Genomic DNA, 20582 nt, shown 5'->3' with positions numbered 1-20582 from the left:
CATTTGAAGTTCTTCAGAACTTCGAAGCATGTGTGACTCCCTTGCTTTGTCCCTTAGGTGAAGTACATCTGCTCAGCCATGGGCTGTCGTCGGTGGGATGACGATGAAACAGAACAGGAAGAGACGCTCCTATTACACCGGACACAAAAAACAGTCCGTGCTGTTGGACCACGCAGTGGCAATGAAAAGTAAGTGTAAAAATTGTTCAGAAACAATCCAATAGAGATAAGTTCTTAATATGTAATGCTTTAAGGATCTGACCTTCTTTTTACGCTCGTTAGGCTAAGGATTGCAAGAGGGAGTTTAGATTGTTAACCAGAGGAATGCACCAGACTGTTGGCTAGGATCTAACCCCTTTGCTCTTCACTGCATTTGAAAAATGTCTTGAACTTCAGTCTTATATATGATTAGACAGAAAATATGTGGACATATCTATTCCCTCTAAATCAAATGAAAATTACTCTTCTTGTCCTTGCATACCTCAAAAGAGTTTGTCACTGCTCTGCTGCACAAGGCAAGTGTCATTAATGTTTGTTCCAGCTGTTGATTTTTGTACAAAAGGAGGCAGTTTGAGAGTCTTATGACCTACTGATGCACTTTTAAGTTCTTTACCTACTCATGGTAACTGTCACTGTTCTTTTTTTAACCTTGATGTCTTAGCTTTCGTTTTAAGTTGATTTTAAAGTGTTTCCAGTCTTATTTTTTAAAAGTCCCATTCTTAAATCTGCTTACTTGGTTTCATAACGAGGTGGTCTGGTTTTTACTGGTTCAGCGTGTGACTTTCGTAATGCTGTCATGTTGAAGTTTTAATACATCAAGATTTCTATAAAAATACTGATATGCATTCCACAAACAAAACAAAACAAAAAAACAACAAACAAACAAACCAAAAACCACTTCACAAAGTGAAGGTTTAAAAGGCTGGTTGCCATACACAGATACAGTAACTGCCCAACGTTTTAGTGGAGAACTAGTCATTCCCTGTTCCCCGGCTCCCTCTTCTGTTTGCAGCAGGATTTGACGGGTTGTGCATCTGTAGTGTATAACAGATAACTTAACTAGGACTCAAATAGATTAGCAGATCAGAAGTCTTAAAAGAGAAATCTTGGATTCCATGGTTCTTGGAGACTGATATTGACAGGGAAAAGTATTTCATAAGAACACTTTTTTTGCCTTTGTATATCTCTTTCAAAAACGTAGCATGACATCTTGTGCACGTAAATCCTCCTGTCTTTGTAGTCAGAGGTGCTTTGCTGGTGGCACAGTATTGCTGCTGTGGAGTTTATAAGATAGCTCTGTATTTTTAATCCAGAGAAAGAAAACCTTTTGATAAATAAACTGAATGTATAAAATACACCAAACTTTTACCATACGGGTGTAAATCCTTTAAGGAGGCAGTTTTAGCTCCTGGTTGATGCCAGACTGGTCATAAGAAACTTTGGGTACCCAAACATGCTGTTCAAGAAATATCTCCCTCTTCCTTGCTGTCCAAGATACAAAGTTGCCACCTTTCCCCTCTGTATCTTTTCTACACTATTGGGCTGTATCACTGAAATAAGAAAAGAATTATTATTTTTCTTTCTGAAAATAATTTTCAGTTTCTGCCCTAATTTGTTGGTTTACAAAAATTAAAAAGCTTTTGGCTGTGCAAGACAGGTCTGTGTTCCTTATACAGTCGTCGTCTTCAGTGTTAACCTATGGGACGTGAACAGTCCTGGTTTCACGAAATACCTGACAAAGAGATCCTTTGAAAGGTTGTGTGTGGGATTAGAACAAAAAAACCAGCATTGTCTTTCCCCCAGTTTGAAAAGCCTTATGTTTCAAATTAAATCCTCTTTATTAATGGAGAGAAATACGTCTCATGTAGAATGCCGCTTCCTAAATGCGTTGTACTCATTGCTTTCATCAGCTATGGAACACTTTCATTCCTAAAGAGACTGAGCTGTACTACCTGATGGTTGTACTTGTCCTCTCCATATGCTAAACCTCCTTTAATGCCATTGGCCCTACTTCACCAGCTGTTTTCTCAACTCACCCGGCATGTTGGACAAGATTTCTCACCTTGTTTGGTTTGTATTCTGGATTAGTACTCCCCCTCCTGGTATAGTTGTGTTCATTGGACAATCTGAGAGTTTACTGTGAAAATATAGGCCAAATATAGATAATTCAGTTTAAGAATCATCTGGATGGAGGATTTGGGACTTCCTTGGAATATATACGTTGTTTCTACAAAGTTTTGCTCTTTTTCTTTAAGGTGGAATTTCAGTGTTGGTCACTTTGAGCTGCGCTATGTCCCAGATATCGAAACTAGAGCAGGATATATTGAGAGCAATTTTAAATCAAATATGAACAAAGAAGAAACAAAAATTATTTCAGATGTGGATGAGCAGGAAGCTATGATGAAAGATACAGTGATAAAGGTCTCAGTAGCTGACTGGAAGGTGATGGCTTTTAACAAACGAGGAGGACATCTGGAGTGGGAATACCAGGTAGGGGAAAAGACAGAATATTAAATGTTACAAAAGTTGAAGTTTTGCAACATCACAGATGATGTCTTTCATCTTGGGTTTCAGGTGCTGTCTTTCTAAAGAAGCACACATCTGCTTGTAACTTTTTTAACTCAAGTTCTGACTTTGAGCTGCTACATCTGTTACAAAAACTAAAACAAGGAATTTAAGCACGTTGTTTAGCATTATTCTTACATAATATCGAGTTAATACGATGCTAATTTTCCAGTTACCTCTCTCTCCTTTAGTTTTGCACTCCAATTGCTTCTGCATGGCTGGTTAAGGATGGCAAAGTAATTCCAATCAGTCTGTTTGATGACACAAGTTACACTGCGAACAATGAAGTATTGGAAGATGAAGAAGATCTTGTGGAAGCTGCCAGGGGGGCCACAGAATCCAGCGTCTATTTGGGTGAGACAGCAACTGCAGCATTTTCTGTAGTAAATGCTATTCTTTTCTCAGTTGAGGTTGTAGTAAAGCAGATCTTTATGTACTGGTAGATTACAATTAAGAGGAGCTATAACATGTCCAGTCTGATATTCTGCATAATGAAGGCTGTTAAATTTAACCCACATTGCTTAAAAAGCCCCCAAATTAAAGCTTCACTAACACATTTCTGCCAGAAAGGCACCCTGACTTAATTTAAAGACTTTCGAAAGGTAGAGATGTGTTCTGATGTCTTCCTAGCCTGCTCTGGTAATCTGTGCTATTGCCATTCAAAGTCAGAGTTCTGTGTACCCATCTTAGAAATTCTGACAATTAGAGAAGGTACAGTATACCTTTGGCTATGGTAGAATTAATATCTGTGACTGTTTAGCCTAGACGGTGATAGTTAAAAGGTTGGGTTTTTTCTTTTTTCTTTTTTTCCTTTTTCAAAACCAAAACATTTCAAAACCGTAAATCTTTTCCATTTTGATTCCCAAATGTTCGCTGCTTTGTAGCTTCAGTACATTGGAGATGATCAAAAGTCTTGAAATTTTTAAAGATCGGTTTATAGCTAACAAGGCAGTCTTATTGCTCAGTAAGCAATAAGCACTATCTCCCTCCATCCCTCTAATTTGTCACGTTAATTTTTTCCTGTACACTGATTACAGTACCTTACCATGAAGAAATTTCAGTTAAGATTTCATGTGACAAAGTTTTCATCCAGCTGTCAGAATTCATTTGATGTGGTTTATGTCAATTTGAAATAGAGTGGCCCCATGTCCTTCTTCCTCTCAGCTGTCTTTCTGTCTCTGGGAGGTAAACATGCTTTGGTTTTCAAAGACTTTGTTTGTCTTAGCCTTTTTCTATAAGTCTTTACACCTTGTAGCTTTCCTGTTAGTGGTTACACAGACAAAGAATAACACTAGGAAGAAGCCAGATTGTTCCAGCTTTCCTGGTAATGGCTGTTGAGGAATAATCTGTACCAGCATTAACAAGGGTAGGATGTCTAAAAGAAGTCTTACCTATGCAAAGCCCAAGCTGCTTTATAGCTCTTCAAAATTGCTGGCATTTTTCTGTAGCACCAGCTTTGCAACAGTGAAAATGACATGTCCTGATCTCTTGCTTTCTAGAACAGAGGAAACATACTACTTGAATTCGTCCAGTCTAGCAATCCGAGTCAGTATCCCAGATTCTCAGAACATAAAGAAATATTTTCGAAAATGTTTTTAACCATATACTTTGACTGGGCAATTTTATTCTGGGGGTGAAGAGAACTCAAGACTAATAAGCTCTCTGGTTTATTACTTAGGTATGTACAGGGGCCAGCTGTATCTTCAGTCATCAGTCAGAATTTCTGAGAAATTCCCAACCAACCCAAAGGCTCTGGAATCCAGGAATGATAAGGCAATTATTCCTCTTCCCAAAATCAAATGGAAACCTTTAATCCGTAAGTAACAACTTAGAGTTTCATTTACTGTCTTAGCTCTGAAAAGACAGGACAGCTTTCTGATTTCCCGTATGTTTCAAACTAGTCTAATGTTTCTAGCTGTAAACCAGTTCAGGAACTATCTCTGTGCTTTATTAATTGTTTTGGGTTTTTTCTAATTTGATGTTTAATGTCTGCTTTCTTTTACTATGGATTTGACAGGGTCTTTTTTAGTAATGAAATGTTTGGTCTTCTAAATCAAGTTTTTCAACAGAAAAACAAAGACGTTTTTTGCAGTGATGTGATTATGAGTGAATTGACTTGTCTCAAACTAGTATTTTGGCAAGGGGGAGAGGTGCTAAGTAAATGTTACCTTAAAATACCCTTCTTAATGTTTCATTGCATTAATTTTGGTTCTCATGGTGTGGTCCAAGAGACATTCTCTAAAAGTATGCAATTGGGGTTCTCATTAATACAAGAACAGAATTTTTGTAGCAATTCAGCTCAGAAAATTGTGTCTTTTCTATGCTTAGATTCTCCTTCCAGGACTCCAGTGTTGGTGGGGTCTGATGAGTTCGATAAGTGTCTCAGCAATGACAAGTATTCTCATGAAGAGTACAGTAACGGAGCACTTTCGGTTCTGCAGTATCCATATGGTAGGTGGAAGTTCCAAATTTTGAAGTGTTTCGAATAGCTGGGTTTACCCATTTATTATCTGTGAAATACAGTAAATGGCCATTTCTTTGATCTTAAATATGGGTATTTTTTTAACATTTAATGAACTAGGAAATTATTGCCCAAACTAGGATTTCCAAATGGTGGTGTATGTACAATTAGTGCCACACAAAACACTTTGGAGTGACAGAAATTCCTACTGCAGAGATATTGTATGTACTGCCAGTGCTACTGATAGTTGGTCTGAGTGGAAAAAGCTTCTGAATTATTTTTTTCAGAATTTGCTAACGGTGCTAGAGACTCAGCCTGGCAGTATAAAGTTTTTCATACAGAAAATATTCTGGTTTAAAGCTATCAGTGGTCAGGCCTTCTGAAGTGGTAAACTTTGGGAGACCTAGTTGCCATGGAGTCCTGTATCCTTGATTAACTGAACTTACTATACGCCACTTAAAATCATGGGGCATGCAAACAAAAATACCTTGTGTCTATTGAGGAAACCTGTTAATGAGAAGACAAAATTGTTTTGTAGTTACCCATGTGCCCTCTTTTTGTCTTTTATACGCAGATAATGGTTATTACTTACCCTACTACAAGAGAGAAAGAAATAAACGTAGCACTCAGATTACTGTTAGATTTTTTGATGAGACAAATTATAAGAATGTTCGCAAAAAAGATCCTGTTCTTCTTCTTCACTGGTGGAAAGAGATTGTTGGCACCATTATATTTTGCATCGTGGCCACAACTTTTATCGTTCGCAAACTTTTCCATCCCCATCCTTACAGCAGAGTAAGTATTTTTTCTGAATCATAAAAACAGAAGGTACTATTCTAGCCTTTTCTTTTGGTTTTGAGTCTGCAGTGAGTGGTTATAAGAAGTTAATAACTAATGGGATAATGAAATCAAAAGCCTAAATTTATTGTTTAATCTATCTGTGAAGGCTGTCAGCTGCCATGTACAATTTGCTTAACTGCTTTAGCAAGCAGATTAGAATGCTTCAGCCATATCTGAAGTCTTTGGAGATATTTACACTGAAATTATTTAATGCCATATCTCGGGGTACAAACTGGTCTCAAGTATTTAAGGAGTTGAATGTGTGTGTTTGTTTTTGTTCGTGTTTTGGTAACCCTGGTTAGCTGCGGAAGGAATCTGAAACACAGTGTCAGACTGATAGTAAATATGAGCCCGCTTGTGGAGATGTTAAAGACAGCGGCTGGAGTGATGCCAAGAACTCTGGATACGTGTCAAGGTGAGCTCAGTTCAACACAACACATACAAGGTTTTTAGTCAGTGTGACAACTAACGCTATCTGGAGGAAAGAGTAGGTGTTGCTTGTTCTTACCTACCCCAGTCCCAGTCCTCTGACTTTGCAGGAGAATGGGCAACTGACACAAAGAACCCTGTCACCCCATTACCAATGCAAGATTGCAGTTTTGATTAGTCTAAGCAATCCCAGAGAGTCTACAGGATACCTGTGATCAGGAATGTTGCTCTCGTATTTGCTGCTGATACGTGAAATGGAAGCTTGATTCTTGAAGGTCTGAATTAGTGTTTATTCCCTCTGTTTCTGTGTTTATGGATTAAAGCAGAGAAAGGCAATTGCAGATGGAAGTACGTGATGTTTTATATACTCTGCAGAATAAGTAGGCTATATTTGGAATGAACCTTTGTTGCTGTTCCGAAGGATTGGTTCAGACAGAAGGGTGTACAGGGGCATGTCATGATACTCTGGAGAAAACGTGACCATTTCCTTTACACTTGTAACTCACTGAAAGCAAGAACTGGAGCATTTAAAAGAAAGATAGTGAGACTTAAGAACAGTGATGTTTCAGAAGGGATGCTTAGAAGGACTAGTTGCAGAAATGGTTATTTGGGGTGAGGTTAAAGGCAAATTATGATTTAGAAAATACTTAGCTGTCACAACCTAGTTTGGGTATAGAAACTTAGGCTACATACTCGTGATGATCCAGTAAGCATGCAACCTGATATTCTGGAAAACTTTACTTTGTCATGTGCATGCATAATGGATCTTGCTGGGTTGTCATAGACACTGAATAAATGCATAATCAGCAACTGTCCATTTCATAACTAGGTAACCATCTGATTGTCTCAGTGGGTGAGCAGGGAAAAAAGGTCAGAAATGCTTCGTCATTCAGCACACTTTATCTGTACAGAAATGTTTCACTCTTAGTCATAAATTATTTCATTTTTTTATCTGTACTAATGCATTTTTCTCCTCTGTCTTCCTTCCATTCTTCTGTCCCTTCCTCACACTTCTTTTCCCAGGTATCTGACAGATTTTGAACCAATTCAGTGTCTGGGTCGTGGAGGTTTTGGAGTAGTTTTTGAAGCCAGAAATAAAGTGGATGACTGCAACTATGCTATCAAAAGGATCCGTTTACCTAACAGGTAATGAATGAATTTGTTGAGATACAGAAGTAGTAATGAATGAATGGTGGGATCCCATCCTACACTGAACCATCTGTTCCTGAACTGATTTCCCAGATATTGCATTAGGATGAATGACATACTTTTAAATGGGGGGGGATGACTTAGTTTTGGCATCAAGAGTTGGCATGTGTAATCACAGCAGAAGGGTGACCTGCTTGGCTAAAATACTTGCATAGCAGAACCCTTGTGAGGATGCTGCGGCTACATGGGAACGCCTTTGATTTCCTTGATGAATAGAGCCTTTGATAACAGGACCGGTTATTTGTAGTGCTGTTAATTTGCTTCTCTCCTTCCTCTCCTTACCTTCCCTACTCCACCTTCTCTTTCTTTTCTCTCTTGCTCACCAGCTTTTCTGACTCCATTTGTCCATTTGTTTAATTTTCTGGTCCCACAACCCCTACCTTTTCTTTCAGTCATAGGTGGTCAAGCCATGCTGCTGAATTACCCTACACAGAGCTTGCAGCAGTTCCTTTTAGTGGGAGATGGGAGACACTGCTTCTGGAAATCTCAAGTTAGAACAGCAACAGGCAGGCCAGTAGAGGGAGGGGGTAAAGCTATGAAATCTAGAATTACTATTTTTTTTTAATATGTTAAATAAGTGTGACTATCTAAGATTAAAGGTTTTGTTCAGAAGGTAGCCTAAATTCTTTTCTGAGCATATTCGAACCCATTAAATAAAACCATCTGACTTCATTTGATCTAGTTACGGTCTTACGAAGAGAGATTATTTACTTCAGTAAGATAGCAGTCTACCTGCATTCCTGTCCATAGAACTGGGATAATCTTTATGCGATCTCTTTATGTTGTGCCAATTAAAAAATAAATACTAAGGTATTACTGTCTGTCTTCTTTTGTGTCAGTGTCTTCTACATCCCTGTAGAATATTGCTGTTTAGTGGTCTCTTTTCTATCCTTGTAAATAATTCAGAACAAGATAAACCTTTTCTTCTCAGTTTTGGTGCCTGTAATTATTTAAAAAGGGATGACTAAATACTTAGCCATCATGAGCACATACTGCTCCTCCACACTTCTAACCTAAGGAGTTACTCTGAGGAATTTTAGACATATCTGTCTTTTGGTGTGCAGAGCAATACTACTGGCCTGGTTTATACTGGGCTAGCTTTGATTAAATTCCTTTGCAGAAATTTCTGTACTGTGCTGTTCCTTTATGTGATCATGTCTCTGTTGTTCTCACCCCAAATCGTAGGGAGCTGGCTCGTGAAAAGGTGATGCGGGAAGTCAAGGCGTTAGCTAAACTTGAACATCCAGGTATTGTTCGGTATTTCAATGCATGGCTGGAAGCTCCACCTGAGAGATGGCAGGAAAAGATGGATGAACAGTGGTTAAAAGATGAAAGGTAACTTGTGGGGTTTTTTTAACAATTGAATTTGAGATTGTACATTGACAGAACTGGAGAACTGGTAGATGACCCAGGAAGATGGAGAGACTATGTAGGAAAGAGATGGTTATTAATTTAGCCTGTCAACTTTTCAATTGAACAAGGTACCAATATATCACGCTTGTGCATAGTATCTCTCAATTTTGGGGTCCTCTGTTGTGTTAAGGTCCTTTCAGCTTAGGAAGCGTCTTGTAGTTCTTAATTTAACTTCTGTAATTGAATCTTTGGGTGGTTGGAAGGTTGGAGCATTGCTGCTGTGATTCGATTTTAAACTTGGGCATCTCTGTCCTCTTTGTTCTTTCCACTGCTTTCCTCGTCTTTGTTGTCTTGGTTTAGATGGATCTCATTCAGTACTCCGATGCTTCAGTGAATTTATTTCAGCAGAAATATATGAGGGATAATCAGAGTGACGATTTATAAAGCTTGGTAGAAGTAGGTTAAAAATGGATAATTAGATAAAGGAGTAAGAGGATGTTAAGAGAAAGGAAAAAGTGGGTGTATGTAGCATTTAAAGAATGAAGCCTAATGCAAGACTATTTAGTGGTCTCATAATAACATCTTAACATGCTTAACAATTTTTAGAATATAGTGACCTTTATATTTCAGGCATAAAATTAATGTTTCACAGCTGTAATTCTTCCAAGGCACTTTAAATAGTCATTGCAATGCATGTTCTAAAGGATTGATTTTTTTTTCAAGCTGAAGATGAGCCTGATTGCACATTGGGAATCCAGGAAGTAAAGCTTGCTAAATTTTCCTTTATCAACACTCTTGTTGTCTTGATGAGAAAACATTATCCTTGCTAAGAAAAACAAATGCTAAAGACTGGTTATTAGTGATTCCCGCACTTGGGTAGTCATTTACAGTTATGGTATGACACCATTCTCAGAGGTAGCAGTTGTTAAAACCTGGGCTTCTGAAAATGCATTTCTGGTGAAATGAAGTTCTGTAGTATTGATATCCCAATTTTGTTCTTCTAGCACTGATTGGCCTCTCAGTTCTCCCAGTCCGATGGACATCCCATCATTTAAGATCAGAACAGAGCCATTTTCTACAAAGGAGCACATTGAAGTTATTGCCACCTCATCGGAGAGGGTGATGTCTGTGGGAATACCCTGTGGTCAGTCCGATTCATCCGGAAGCCAGTTTTCTCCTCTGGAATTTTCTGCTACGGACAACAGGGACTTACACCAGTCAGAAGATCCACTATTAAACCTCCAGGACAGTGTCCTTACAGGCTGTGATGTAGAAGACAGTACTATCAACAATAACGAGCTAGGACACTCCTTGGAAATTTGTTCTTCAGCTGTTCCTGTTGTACACCTGAGGGAAGGGACCTCCTCTTCTATTGTGTTTGAGGATTCTGGTTGTGGAAATGCTTCTAGTAAGGAAGATAAAGTTGATGTTTCCCATGATGAGAGTCTTTCTGAGGATAAGGCAAGAAGTCCAAAGGAATCTGATAACAAGAAATCTGCTTCAGGAAGTCTCCTCTCTGTTTCTCCACCAAGGCCAACAAGTTTAAGCCTGGACCTTTCTAAAAATATTGCAGAAAAAGTCAAGCCCACCTCTCCAAAGGTGTATCTTTACATCCAGATGCAGCTCTGCCGGAAAGAGAACCTTAAAGACTGGATGAACAGAAGATGCATGATAGAGGAGAGGGAAAGGACAGAGTGTCTGCAGATATTTCTGCAGATAGCTGAAGCGGTTGACTTTCTGCATAGCAAAGGGTTAATGCACAGGGATCTCAAGGTTTGTATTCATAGGTTCCTGTAGGAACTGTTTTGGGGTTGGTTTTTTTTTTTATTTGTTTATTGGCATGATCATCACTGAATGCCTGAACTTTCCAAATTCTGGTTGTAACTGGTTATCTCACTGGGTGTGTCCTATAGGCAAACATTTTCTGGTTTAGTACTGTGAGATTATCTTTGGAACTATCATATCTTGAATTATCGGTGCCCAAACTATCATACAGAAGTCTCTCTCTGAAATTCCTGAAACACATAGACTGACTCAAATGGCATCACAGTGTAACTGCCCCTCCACTTCATTACAAACTTGAGCATCAGCAATTCCAAATTTGGCTGCTCCTAATACAGCAGTGTCAAGCTGTTTATCTCAGTGGCAAGTTCTGCTTTAAACAGATCATGAGTGTGTGGATACAGGTAAAATTTTTTTTGGGGGGGGAGTAATACTGCATTGGAGGCAAATCCTGCTGAAATAGTTGACTCTTATCAGTGACCTCAGCATACGTGTTGCAAAAACGGAGTTAGTGTCTGTACAATAATCTGGAGCTGCAGATCTCCAGGAAATAAACATAAATCATTCATTATTGCAATTAAAGTCTTTCTCACAGCAAGACTTCATGTACCTGGCACAGATCACCTGCATTTGTTTTATGGCATTTTTAATTTAGATTCTTTATACAGGGTTGTTCATTGTTGTGCCGTGTGACAAAAAAAGCTATTTTGGATCCTGTTCTACTGTTTCAAGTGAAGCGGATAATTGGCAGTGTTAGGTTTACAGTTGGACTTCATGATCTTATAGATCTTTTCCAACCTAAATGGTTCTATGATTCTAATTCTGGTATTTTCCTTCTTCTTTCTATAGCAATAGTGCCTAAGAGCAGCAGTGTCGCTCCTGATTAGAGAAAGTAAAAATTAAGTATTGCTGCTCTAGGATTGAAATGTAAACTGCCCCGGATTTAAATTCAGAGTCAGTGCTGACTATCATAATGCAGCTTTCTTAAGGATTCATGATCTTGTTAATGTCTGATAACATCCAGCCAGTTAATACCAGGAAAGGCGTTTTTTACCTCTGGCATTTAATGTAACTGAAGTCACGAGTAACTTTTTTGTACCTCTTCTTTCATTTTGCTTCTGAACTTGCCTTAGTGCCTAATCTTCCTGGAACTTTTAGCACTGGAAGTGTCAGTATGTGTTACCAAATACCAGAATGTAATTAAAGAGCCCAGCTGAAGTTAGTCTTACTGTTATAAGCTCTGAGAAATGGATTGCTTTTGCCAAATGGTGGAGAGGCAGTTCCTGTTTTTCTTTGCTTACTTGAGGAGGCATTAGTACCTACCTCAATGGAGTAAATACTGAAATGATTATAACCACTGTTGTAGCATCTCAGGTGGTAATCATTTGGTATCAGTAGAAACAAAAGAAAAAAATACCATCTCAGGTGTGACAGCAAAAGGGGATTCAAATAAGGATATGTCAAAGTTAGGAAAAACTCCATCCAAGTATTTTCTTTCCCCATCAGCATTAAGCAATTACCTTGACTCAGTTATCTGAAAAATCCTTAGTGCTTGAGAAACTGATCAGAAAAGTAATTAAATCCCTATATTAATGTGTTGCTAGACTTGTTAGTATTATTAAGAAATGTTATTAATTATCAGTTGTGACTCTCTGAAGTCTACTGAAATCACTGTTCACTAAAGCTTATGTAGATCTTCACTGAAAGCTGTATTAGTCTTAATCAGCAGTTGTGGAGTGTTTTGTTGGAACATCTTAAAAGTTCACTATTGGCAGCAATTTGAAGAAGAGATTTTATTTTGTTTACTTGGTATAAGCCTTGGAAAAGCTCTCCCTGAATGAACAACTTCCTGCTTCAGAAAACTTCCCATGTGTGTATAGGTGTTATTCTTGGATCCTGGAAGTTTATTTGTCTGTTATACATTAATTTGGTCAAAAAAACAGCCAGTGTATTTTTTTTTCTATAGTTTTCAGAAGCTCCTAGGAACATCTCTCACCTCATTTTGTAATTTATCCAAGAGATTGATCATGCAACCCTAAGTTTGTGCCAGCACTAATAAGCAAATAACCTGCAAAGCTGTTTTGTCTTTGCTAGAGGCAGAGCTAGCTGATAGCAGAGGCTAGTTCTTGCTCCCAATGGCACCAACAAAAACTCATTGACCTATGTGAGAGTAGATTCGTATGCATGCATATTAAAAGATTCAAGAAGATCTTTTAAATACTTAAATTAACAGTGCACATTGAGATGCATTAATTAGGCTCCAATTAATCAGAGATACCATAATGACAAGATGGCAAGAGTTTAGGTAGGCAAGCAGATAGGTCACAGTCCAAATTCTTTTGAAGAAAAGGAGGTACAGAAACAGAAGTCTGTCTGTCAAGTGCATTTACTGTTATTCCCAGGATAAGCCGTCTGTCATGCTTGACAGCTCAAAAGAAATTGAGTTTTATAGAACTGCAAGAACAGACTTAGATACATTTTGTTAGAATTAATTGAATTAAACAGTAGTCTTCCAGATGTGTGAGTAGCTTATTCCTATCTGTGGAAAAAAAAATTCTTACTCTGAAGAATCTGGAGAAAAATTTCTTTGTGCAACTGGCAAGATAACCAAACTAGAGGGTGGTTGTATTCTTCTGATTTAAATCAAAATTGCGTGCATCTGCCTTAGTCTTCCTTTTTCCAAATATGGTTTTGATGGCTTATTTTTGCTGACAGTCTTGCAATAGCAGAGACTCAACTCTCCTTAATTTGTAGAAATTATATGCCAGCCCACTCACTGACAGTCTGTTTTCATCCAGGGAAGTACACGAAACAAAGCTTTCTGTTAAGAAGAGTTTTGCTTCGTGAAGCAAGACAGATCTTGTTGACTTCTCATGTGTTTGTAGGAGGAGGATAATGGAGATGAAGGCAATGGGATACCAAAAATCCCTAATGGAGGTGTTTGTGCCTTGAGCATTAAAAAACCTGATACAAAGATTTTTGACAAATATGGGTGTGCTGTATAAATGCTCCAGAGAGCCTGGAGACGCTATGGGTTTACAGGATAGTAGCTTTTGTGCACTAAATGCTCTGTGACTCCAAAGGACATGACATTTATTACAGGAAAATATAGCAGGAGATAAGACCTGGCTCAGAAGGTAGTTTTAGAGGCAGGATGTGGGCACAGTGGAACTAGCAAGTTACATCTAACTGTTTCTGTAGTGCTTATCTCAGAGCTGTCGGTTGCTTAAAAAAAAATAAATCCAAGAAGCTTTTCTTCTGTGTTGTTTCTCTTGCACGGAGTGGGTTTGTCTTTAACTGAGGAAGTCATATGGACTTTGAAATAGATCAGCTTTGTAGTCCTTTAATCTTGTGGAAAAATATTGCTCTGTATCTCTCTGCTGCCTTCTGTTCCAGGGTTTATGTCAACAAAGCACGGACCATGTTCTCCCAGCTTTGAAGGTCCAGGAGCTCTGAGAGGAGCTTGCCCAGCACCACCTGCCTCTTTACCACACCTCGGCCCTTTCCCTGTACATAATCCTGATGCTTCTTCCCCCCAAAATATGTGTGTCTGTATTTGTAACCAAGGTGGAGCAGTCACGTTTCAAAGAAATAATTCATTTAGCATGTGCTATTCTATCAGCCACAACGCAAGTCTCTTGAGAAACCATCTGAGATAATGTACCATTAGCAAGGGGGCATCTCAGTTCCAGTGTCCTTTATCAGTTGGTTAAGCCACAGATGGTGGTACCTGGCAAACAAGCTAAAGGAGAGTGAAGCCAGATCATCACTGTTGCTGCTTTGTGAATTGCAAAGTTCTTGAGCTTCTGTCAAAAATAATATTTTTTTATTATTATTATTCTGTTTTGCAAACAGCTGTTCCCACAGTTAAACTGCACAGTACCAACTGAAAAGCAGACCTTGTTCCCAGACTTCCAGTGTATCTGTAATTTAACATTAAGATGACGTGCTACGTGCTGGTTAATAATATTGTGAACAAGCTTAACGCTTGGAGATTAGATTAAAAAAGACTAAGAGTCAGAACTCCAGCATGTGGTGTGAATTTGCCATGTGATGGAGAGCTGGATAACTCATCTGTGCTGTTCCCCACAGCTGTTGACTTTTGTGTATGTCACTCAGCAGACCTATGTAGTGTTAATAAACCTCTACTGGAAGACAAGAAATGAGCAGTCTGAGTTTCAGGAAGGGAGACTATTTAATGCAGGAGTAATTCCTTTTTCCTGAACAGCTAAGATTTGTAGTTGGTTTTGCTAACGTGATGTTTAATGAACATTTTTGGCATTGACAGCATGCCTTATCAGAATTAGAGCGAAGTGTTGTATCTACTGAAGCACAGAGACTTGTTTATTACTTACATACTTTTTTCTTTTTACCTGCCTGTTTTCTTAGCCTTCCAATATATTTTTCACAATGGATGACATAGTAAAGGTTGGGGATTTTGGACTGGTAACTGCTATGGACCAAGATGAGGAGGAGGAATCGGTACTTACCCCAATGCCAGCTTATGCCAGGCACACAGGACAAGTAGGGACCAAACTCTACATGAGTCCAGAACAGGTTTGTGCTCTCTGCTCTAAAGCTGTTATCTGTCAGTGCCTGGAAGACACCTGAATTCAAAGATCAGGCACTCTTTCTAGTAAATTCTTGCAATCAAGTTACTTAAATTCTTTCTCATTGAAATAGAGTTTTAAGCTAAATTGAATTCCAAAATTGGTATTTTAATATACCTGTATTTATTAGAGAAAAAAAGTGGCTAATGATTCATACTTGGATGCATTCGTTGATCTTGTATTTAATGTAGTAGAAAGATAATTGCATAATATTCAAGTTAATTGAGCAAAGACACGCTATTGTATCTGAGTTTTAAGTAAGTTGAAACATTTTACATTACAGTTGGGTCTGCAAAGCGGAGCTGATGAATCGGGACCTTGCTCACACATGCTTATTTGATGAAGTTTGCCAATGTGCCTGTCCTGTAGTTTTCAGCTCTGCACAGGGCTAATCACTTCCATATATTGACTTGAAAGGGGGTTGTTTACGTTACACAAAATTACATACAGTGAGTAGCTTGAATGACCTAACCCTATTTTTGAATTTTCAGATCTGTGGAAACACCTATTCGCACAAAGTGGATATCTTTTCTTTGGGACTGATTCTCTTTGAGCTGCTTTACCCTTTCAGCACACAGATGGAGAGGGTCAGGGTATGTATGGTATTGGATTATCCTCAGTTTGATCATTTGTTTAAAATAGCTATTCGCTTGGTGAAACACTTGCAAGAGGTTCTTCTCAGTTTTGAAAAAGCCTTGCAATTAGGAGCACAACTTCTTTATCAGCCTTGTACAGACCCCTGAATCACTGAAAATAAATTGCAGTCTTCCTAATGTGTGCAGTTGAATTGAGGCCTTCATTTCTTCACAAAGCTCCTCTGTTGTCAAGCCAAGTAAGAGAAACTATTGAATTAGGATATCCAAGAACTCAAGCAACAAATATAGCTTGTGACTTAAAGCCTGCCAGCTTCTTCTTCATTCAAGAATTGGAACCATGGTGTGCATTTTTGTTATTTCTTCCTTCGTTTGCATCTGCAGTGCTTTTTCACCCAAAGCACTTGTAAAAAATTGCTGTTCTATACTCCTATAGTAAGTCTTAGCTGTGAGTCTCACACAGTTCCAAGTACAATCTTCCCAATCTTCCCAGTAATTGATGACTTCCATTGCATCAGCTGTGAATTTGGGAGGTTTGATGGCGTGTAATAACTCTTCCTTGCTGTTAAAATGCATGTGAGTTCCATGTTGCTCAGGAACAAGTTCATAGAGAACGGGCTACAGCCAGAAAGGCTTTTCCTCTTGTATATGGTGATCAGTGACCTATGCAGGAAAGAAAGAGTCATTATAACCTGTATTTATCATTTATATGTGCTTGGGCTGTTTAAATTCTCATGTGAAAATGGATTGTTTTTAGCAGAGATGTAAGAAGCAGCTTGAACCACACCATGAATGCAGCCTGACTGAACGCTTGACTTAGGGTGGTGTTGCATTTTCTTGCTTAAAATGCTCTGGCTTTCCATGGTACAAGAGAGTGCAGTCTAGAGGAGGAATGATAGTGCTTAACTCGAACCCCTTGTGCTGGAACCAGTTTCAGTTTCTCTAGGTAAAATCAGTTTTACTGAGACACATACCTGATAAAGAGCCATCCTGGATTCTCAAGATCTCCTGTAGCAATGAGTGCAAGCTTTGCCCTTCCAGTTTCTGTCCGGAGTATAGAAGCAAAGCAAGTAATCAGGGTGAATCCTAAATTGCATCTAACTCTGATGTTTTACTTTGTAAGAGGGTAAAAAGAGTGCCCTAACTTCCCATTATTTTCAGTTGTTGTTCCACTCTGATAAAATCAAAAAGAACCCCCCACCCCTTTATTGTCAAGTTCTGGAGTTTAGCTACTTTAGTAGTTTTTTCCACGTTGTTGCACTAAAGTTTTCCTTGGCATCAGCCAAGCATTAGCACTCCTCCTCGTTGAAGCAAGACGTGCTCTGACTGACCAGGTAGCCCAGCAAATTCTAGGAATCTGTAACAAAGGGCTGGAAAAATCCCCAGAGGAGGAGCGTGAGACCTGCCTCTGTCTCAAGCTGTTAGCAGTTAGTCTACAGCAATGTATTTACAAATTAGATGTTTGAAGATAGATCACTAAATGCAGACTGAATTGGTAAAGAAAGGGAACAATTATTTGAAGCATTTTATTGTCATAAAACTCAGTTCTCTTGAACGGGAGTTTGACTATTGCCCATCACTATTAACTGGTTTATACTTTCAGTGAAGTAATAATGAATTGAATTTTGTTTTAACTTTAAAATTCTTATATTTTGTGCTCAAACTTATGCAAAAGGAGGTCCATCCTAAAAGAAATAAAGTGCTAAATATTGCCCTTCTGTGCTAAAAACATGCTAAAGTGGGTCCTGGGTTGCTGGAAATTACAGAACTTAAATTCATAAGGGAGCCTCCTGCAAATAATTGTGTGCCTGAACATGGGAAAATTACTGTCACTAGATGGAGCCAACGTGTTTGTTACGGAAGAAACACTGAGGGAGACCAACTAGCTTGAAAGGACACAGAAATACACAGCATGAATTGCTTTCGAAACTGCTGATAAATCTGCTCATTAGTCCATAAACATTAAATAAAGGCTAGGGCTTATGTTGTTAAGACAGAGCCTGTCATTTCTTGTGTCTTAATACTGGTGTAGGTGATCTTGGGGATTATGGGTGGTGCACAGATATGTTGAGCCAGAGTGAGAAAATACAAGTTTATGTGTCTGGCTAATTTAAAACTGCAAAGATCAGAATTCTTGTAACATGATTCCTAGGGAAGCAGCAACTTGCCTATTTAAGTGTCTTGTGATTCTAAACCACTAAAGCAAGACTTAAATCAAGCTTTTTTCCATCAGGCTTCTTTGTTTGCATAGTTTGCATATTTTTGGAGAATTAACAGAGTAATACTATTGAAGAATGGTATTTTGGAAAAGTTACATTTTTTTTCTTAACATTTTTGCAGACTTTAAGTGATGTTAGAAATTTGAAGTTTCCACCGTTGTTCACTCAGAAATATGCACAAGAGGTAAGTATATCTCTTGCTATTAATTATAGCTTTTTCTTTAGTAATTGTAGCTTTTTTTCTTTCCAATTGCCTTGCAAGTGAAAATGGAAAAAAAAAAAAAGCTTTCGTGTTAAGACACATTTCTCTATCCGTGTACTTTTTTACTACATTTCAAAACTATAGCATTACAGTAACATGGATGCTGATGGTTTTGTCACGCAGTTTACCTCTAGTAACTAAACAATATAATCTGTCTTCCCTTTGTCACTTGGTATCATTCATTTCACATGAATCCTGACATCATTTCTTGCAACAAATCCATATTCACAAAGAGAAGGTGCAGAGTTCTAGACAGCTAAAGTGGGGACTGTAGGTAGTACCGTGGCTGTGTGGGATCTCGCGGCAGGAGCTGGATCTCTCAAGTGGGAAGCCATATGAGAAAATTGTGCTGTGTCCTTATTAGTCAGCTCTTTAAAGTGATTTGATTGCAGATAACGAGGAGGTGATGTACAAAAGCTTTCCAATAAAAAGCTGAGATGCTTTCATGTTTTCATGGTAGCTTCAGACCAGCAGCTAATGAGACTAGGCTTTCTTGCTTTACAGCTGCAGGCAGCCTGGGGGAATGTGATGTGCTGTGGTTAGCTGGAGAAGGAAGCTGTAATTCTGATTAAATTTGAGACAAATATTTAAACTACCTGTATATTTAAAGGAAAACCTCTAATTCACTGTGAAAAATTATTGCCTGGCCTAAACATGAAGCTAAAAATTACTCATAAATTATATGTCATATGTTTTTAAATTCTTTTGATTGCAAATTAATATAAAGATTTTATAGCTCTATTGAGTCTTGGGTCAGATTTGATTTGCCAAATTGATTGTAATCCTTGACAGTAAAGACAGTTTAATGGATGCGGAGTGATACATTTTGAAATGTTTAATGCACTTGTAACTACTGTGCCAAAGCACTAATACCCAAATTACTCAGAAAGCAACTGGGGACATTTTCCACTTGCTCATACAGCCACAATTGAACTCAGCGCGTTAAAGAAGGAAGAATTTATGAATTGGTTCATGTAGCACATGTCATGTTTTCTTTTAGTACACCATGGTGAAGGACATGCTCTCTCCAAGTCCCACTGAAAGACCAGAGGCTGCAGCAATCATAGAAAATCCTGTATTTGAAGACTTGGAACTCCCACCAAAGCCAGTGCTTAGGCAGAGGTCACGGACAATGAGTTTATCAGGAAATAAGCATTCAAGACAACCAAGCAAATAATTATCCTCAGGATCACTTCTTCCACTCGGCAGGTTTTACAGGGATTGTTCAGCAGAAGGATCCTATGATGCAGAATGTCTATCTTGGAAGTAGTTTACTTAAACTTTTTTTGCCATGTTTAATGTATAAGACGTGTTGGACAGATTTTCATTTACTTCGACAGCCAACGAAAGCCAGTAACCGCACTTCTCACATTCCATTTTTCTTACCTTAACTCTCCTAGGCGGATGGGTCCAGCTACTGTGCTTACCAATGTTGTGCTCCATTATCGGTTTTTTGGGTTTGTTGGGGTTTTTTTTGAAGCTTGTAAACGTCAGCTTGCTGGGTAAGTGAGAGATCTGTAACATGTAAATAGAATTAAAATACTGTATTTTTATAGAGCAAATTACAGTCTCTAAGCCTAGTGAGTATCTATCTGGATCGCTTGCTCTTTGGTGAAATGAAGATGATTTTGAAATGAACTATGACTCCATTTTTGTCCCTGGTGTGTAAACGGGGAATATGCACTATTTTTAAAGCAAAAAAGTACCACGGTTGTACATACTGTCACTCTGCATAGCCAGTCATTAGAGGAAATCATTTCATACTTCTGCACTATAGTAGATCTTAGAGAATGCATTTTATACAGATAAACATGTAGAGAAGGAAAGGAGCTTTTTGCCATTAAAAAAGGGGGTTTTATAGGCAGTGGTTGGAAGAGCCATAGTAAAAATTACGTACGAAAATATTGTGATTCTGAAAACTTAAACCTAATGAGGTCATACGTGTCGTATGTAATCTTGTAGATTTGTACTTTTTAAAAAATCAAGTGGTAGGCATTTGTGTAATCTGCTAATTTAACTGCCTAATGCCATGCTTTTATTTCTTATTGTAAATATGTTAATTTTTATTTATAAAATACAGAATCAATCCATTTGGGTTGGTGGTGTACAGAATGCACTTGCTATAATTGTCGAGTGCGTTAATTATTGTGACTTCTTTCAAGTCTAAATGATTTAATAAACTTTTTTTTTTATTTATAAAAGAAAAATAGTAGTTGCTTCTGTTCAGAACCTGCATCAGTGCGTGCTGCAGATGGCAGCC

General features: G+C 38.3%; 1 protein-coding gene across 1 annotated transcript in view; it reads left to right on the top strand.

Moving 5' to 3' along the window:
• Nucleotides 1–20582, top strand: part of EIF2AK3 (eukaryotic translation initiation factor 2 alpha kinase 3) — a 45565-nt gene extending 24983 nt beyond the window's left edge. The window contains exons 4-17 of the mRNA XM_054203259.1: nt 58–188; nt 2255–2489; nt 2756–2918; nt 4243–4380; nt 4893–5015; nt 5600–5820; nt 6168–6280; nt 7318–7440; nt 8689–8838; nt 9861–10629; nt 15028–15195; nt 15740–15841; nt 18182–18244; nt 19323–20582. Of these exons, the coding sequence (XP_054059234.1) occupies nt 58–188; nt 2255–2489; nt 2756–2918; nt 4243–4380; nt 4893–5015; nt 5600–5820; nt 6168–6280; nt 7318–7440; nt 8689–8838; nt 9861–10629; nt 15028–15195; nt 15740–15841; nt 18182–18244; nt 19323–19499 (2676 nt within the window). The 3' untranslated portion in view covers nt 19500–20582. The remainder of the gene's footprint in view (nt 1–57; nt 189–2254; nt 2490–2755; nt 2919–4242; nt 4381–4892; nt 5016–5599; nt 5821–6167; nt 6281–7317; nt 7441–8688; nt 8839–9860; nt 10630–15027; nt 15196–15739; nt 15842–18181; nt 18245–19322) is intronic.

This window comes from Rissa tridactyla, chromosome 5, assembly GCF_028500815.1.
Source record: "Rissa tridactyla isolate bRisTri1 chromosome 5, bRisTri1.patW.cur.20221130, whole genome shotgun sequence".
Lineage (NCBI taxonomy): Eukaryota > Metazoa > Chordata > Aves > Charadriiformes > Laridae > Rissa > Rissa tridactyla.
The sequence above is the reverse complement of the archived record's forward strand: the minus strand, read 5'-3'. Positions and strand labels throughout refer to the sequence as shown.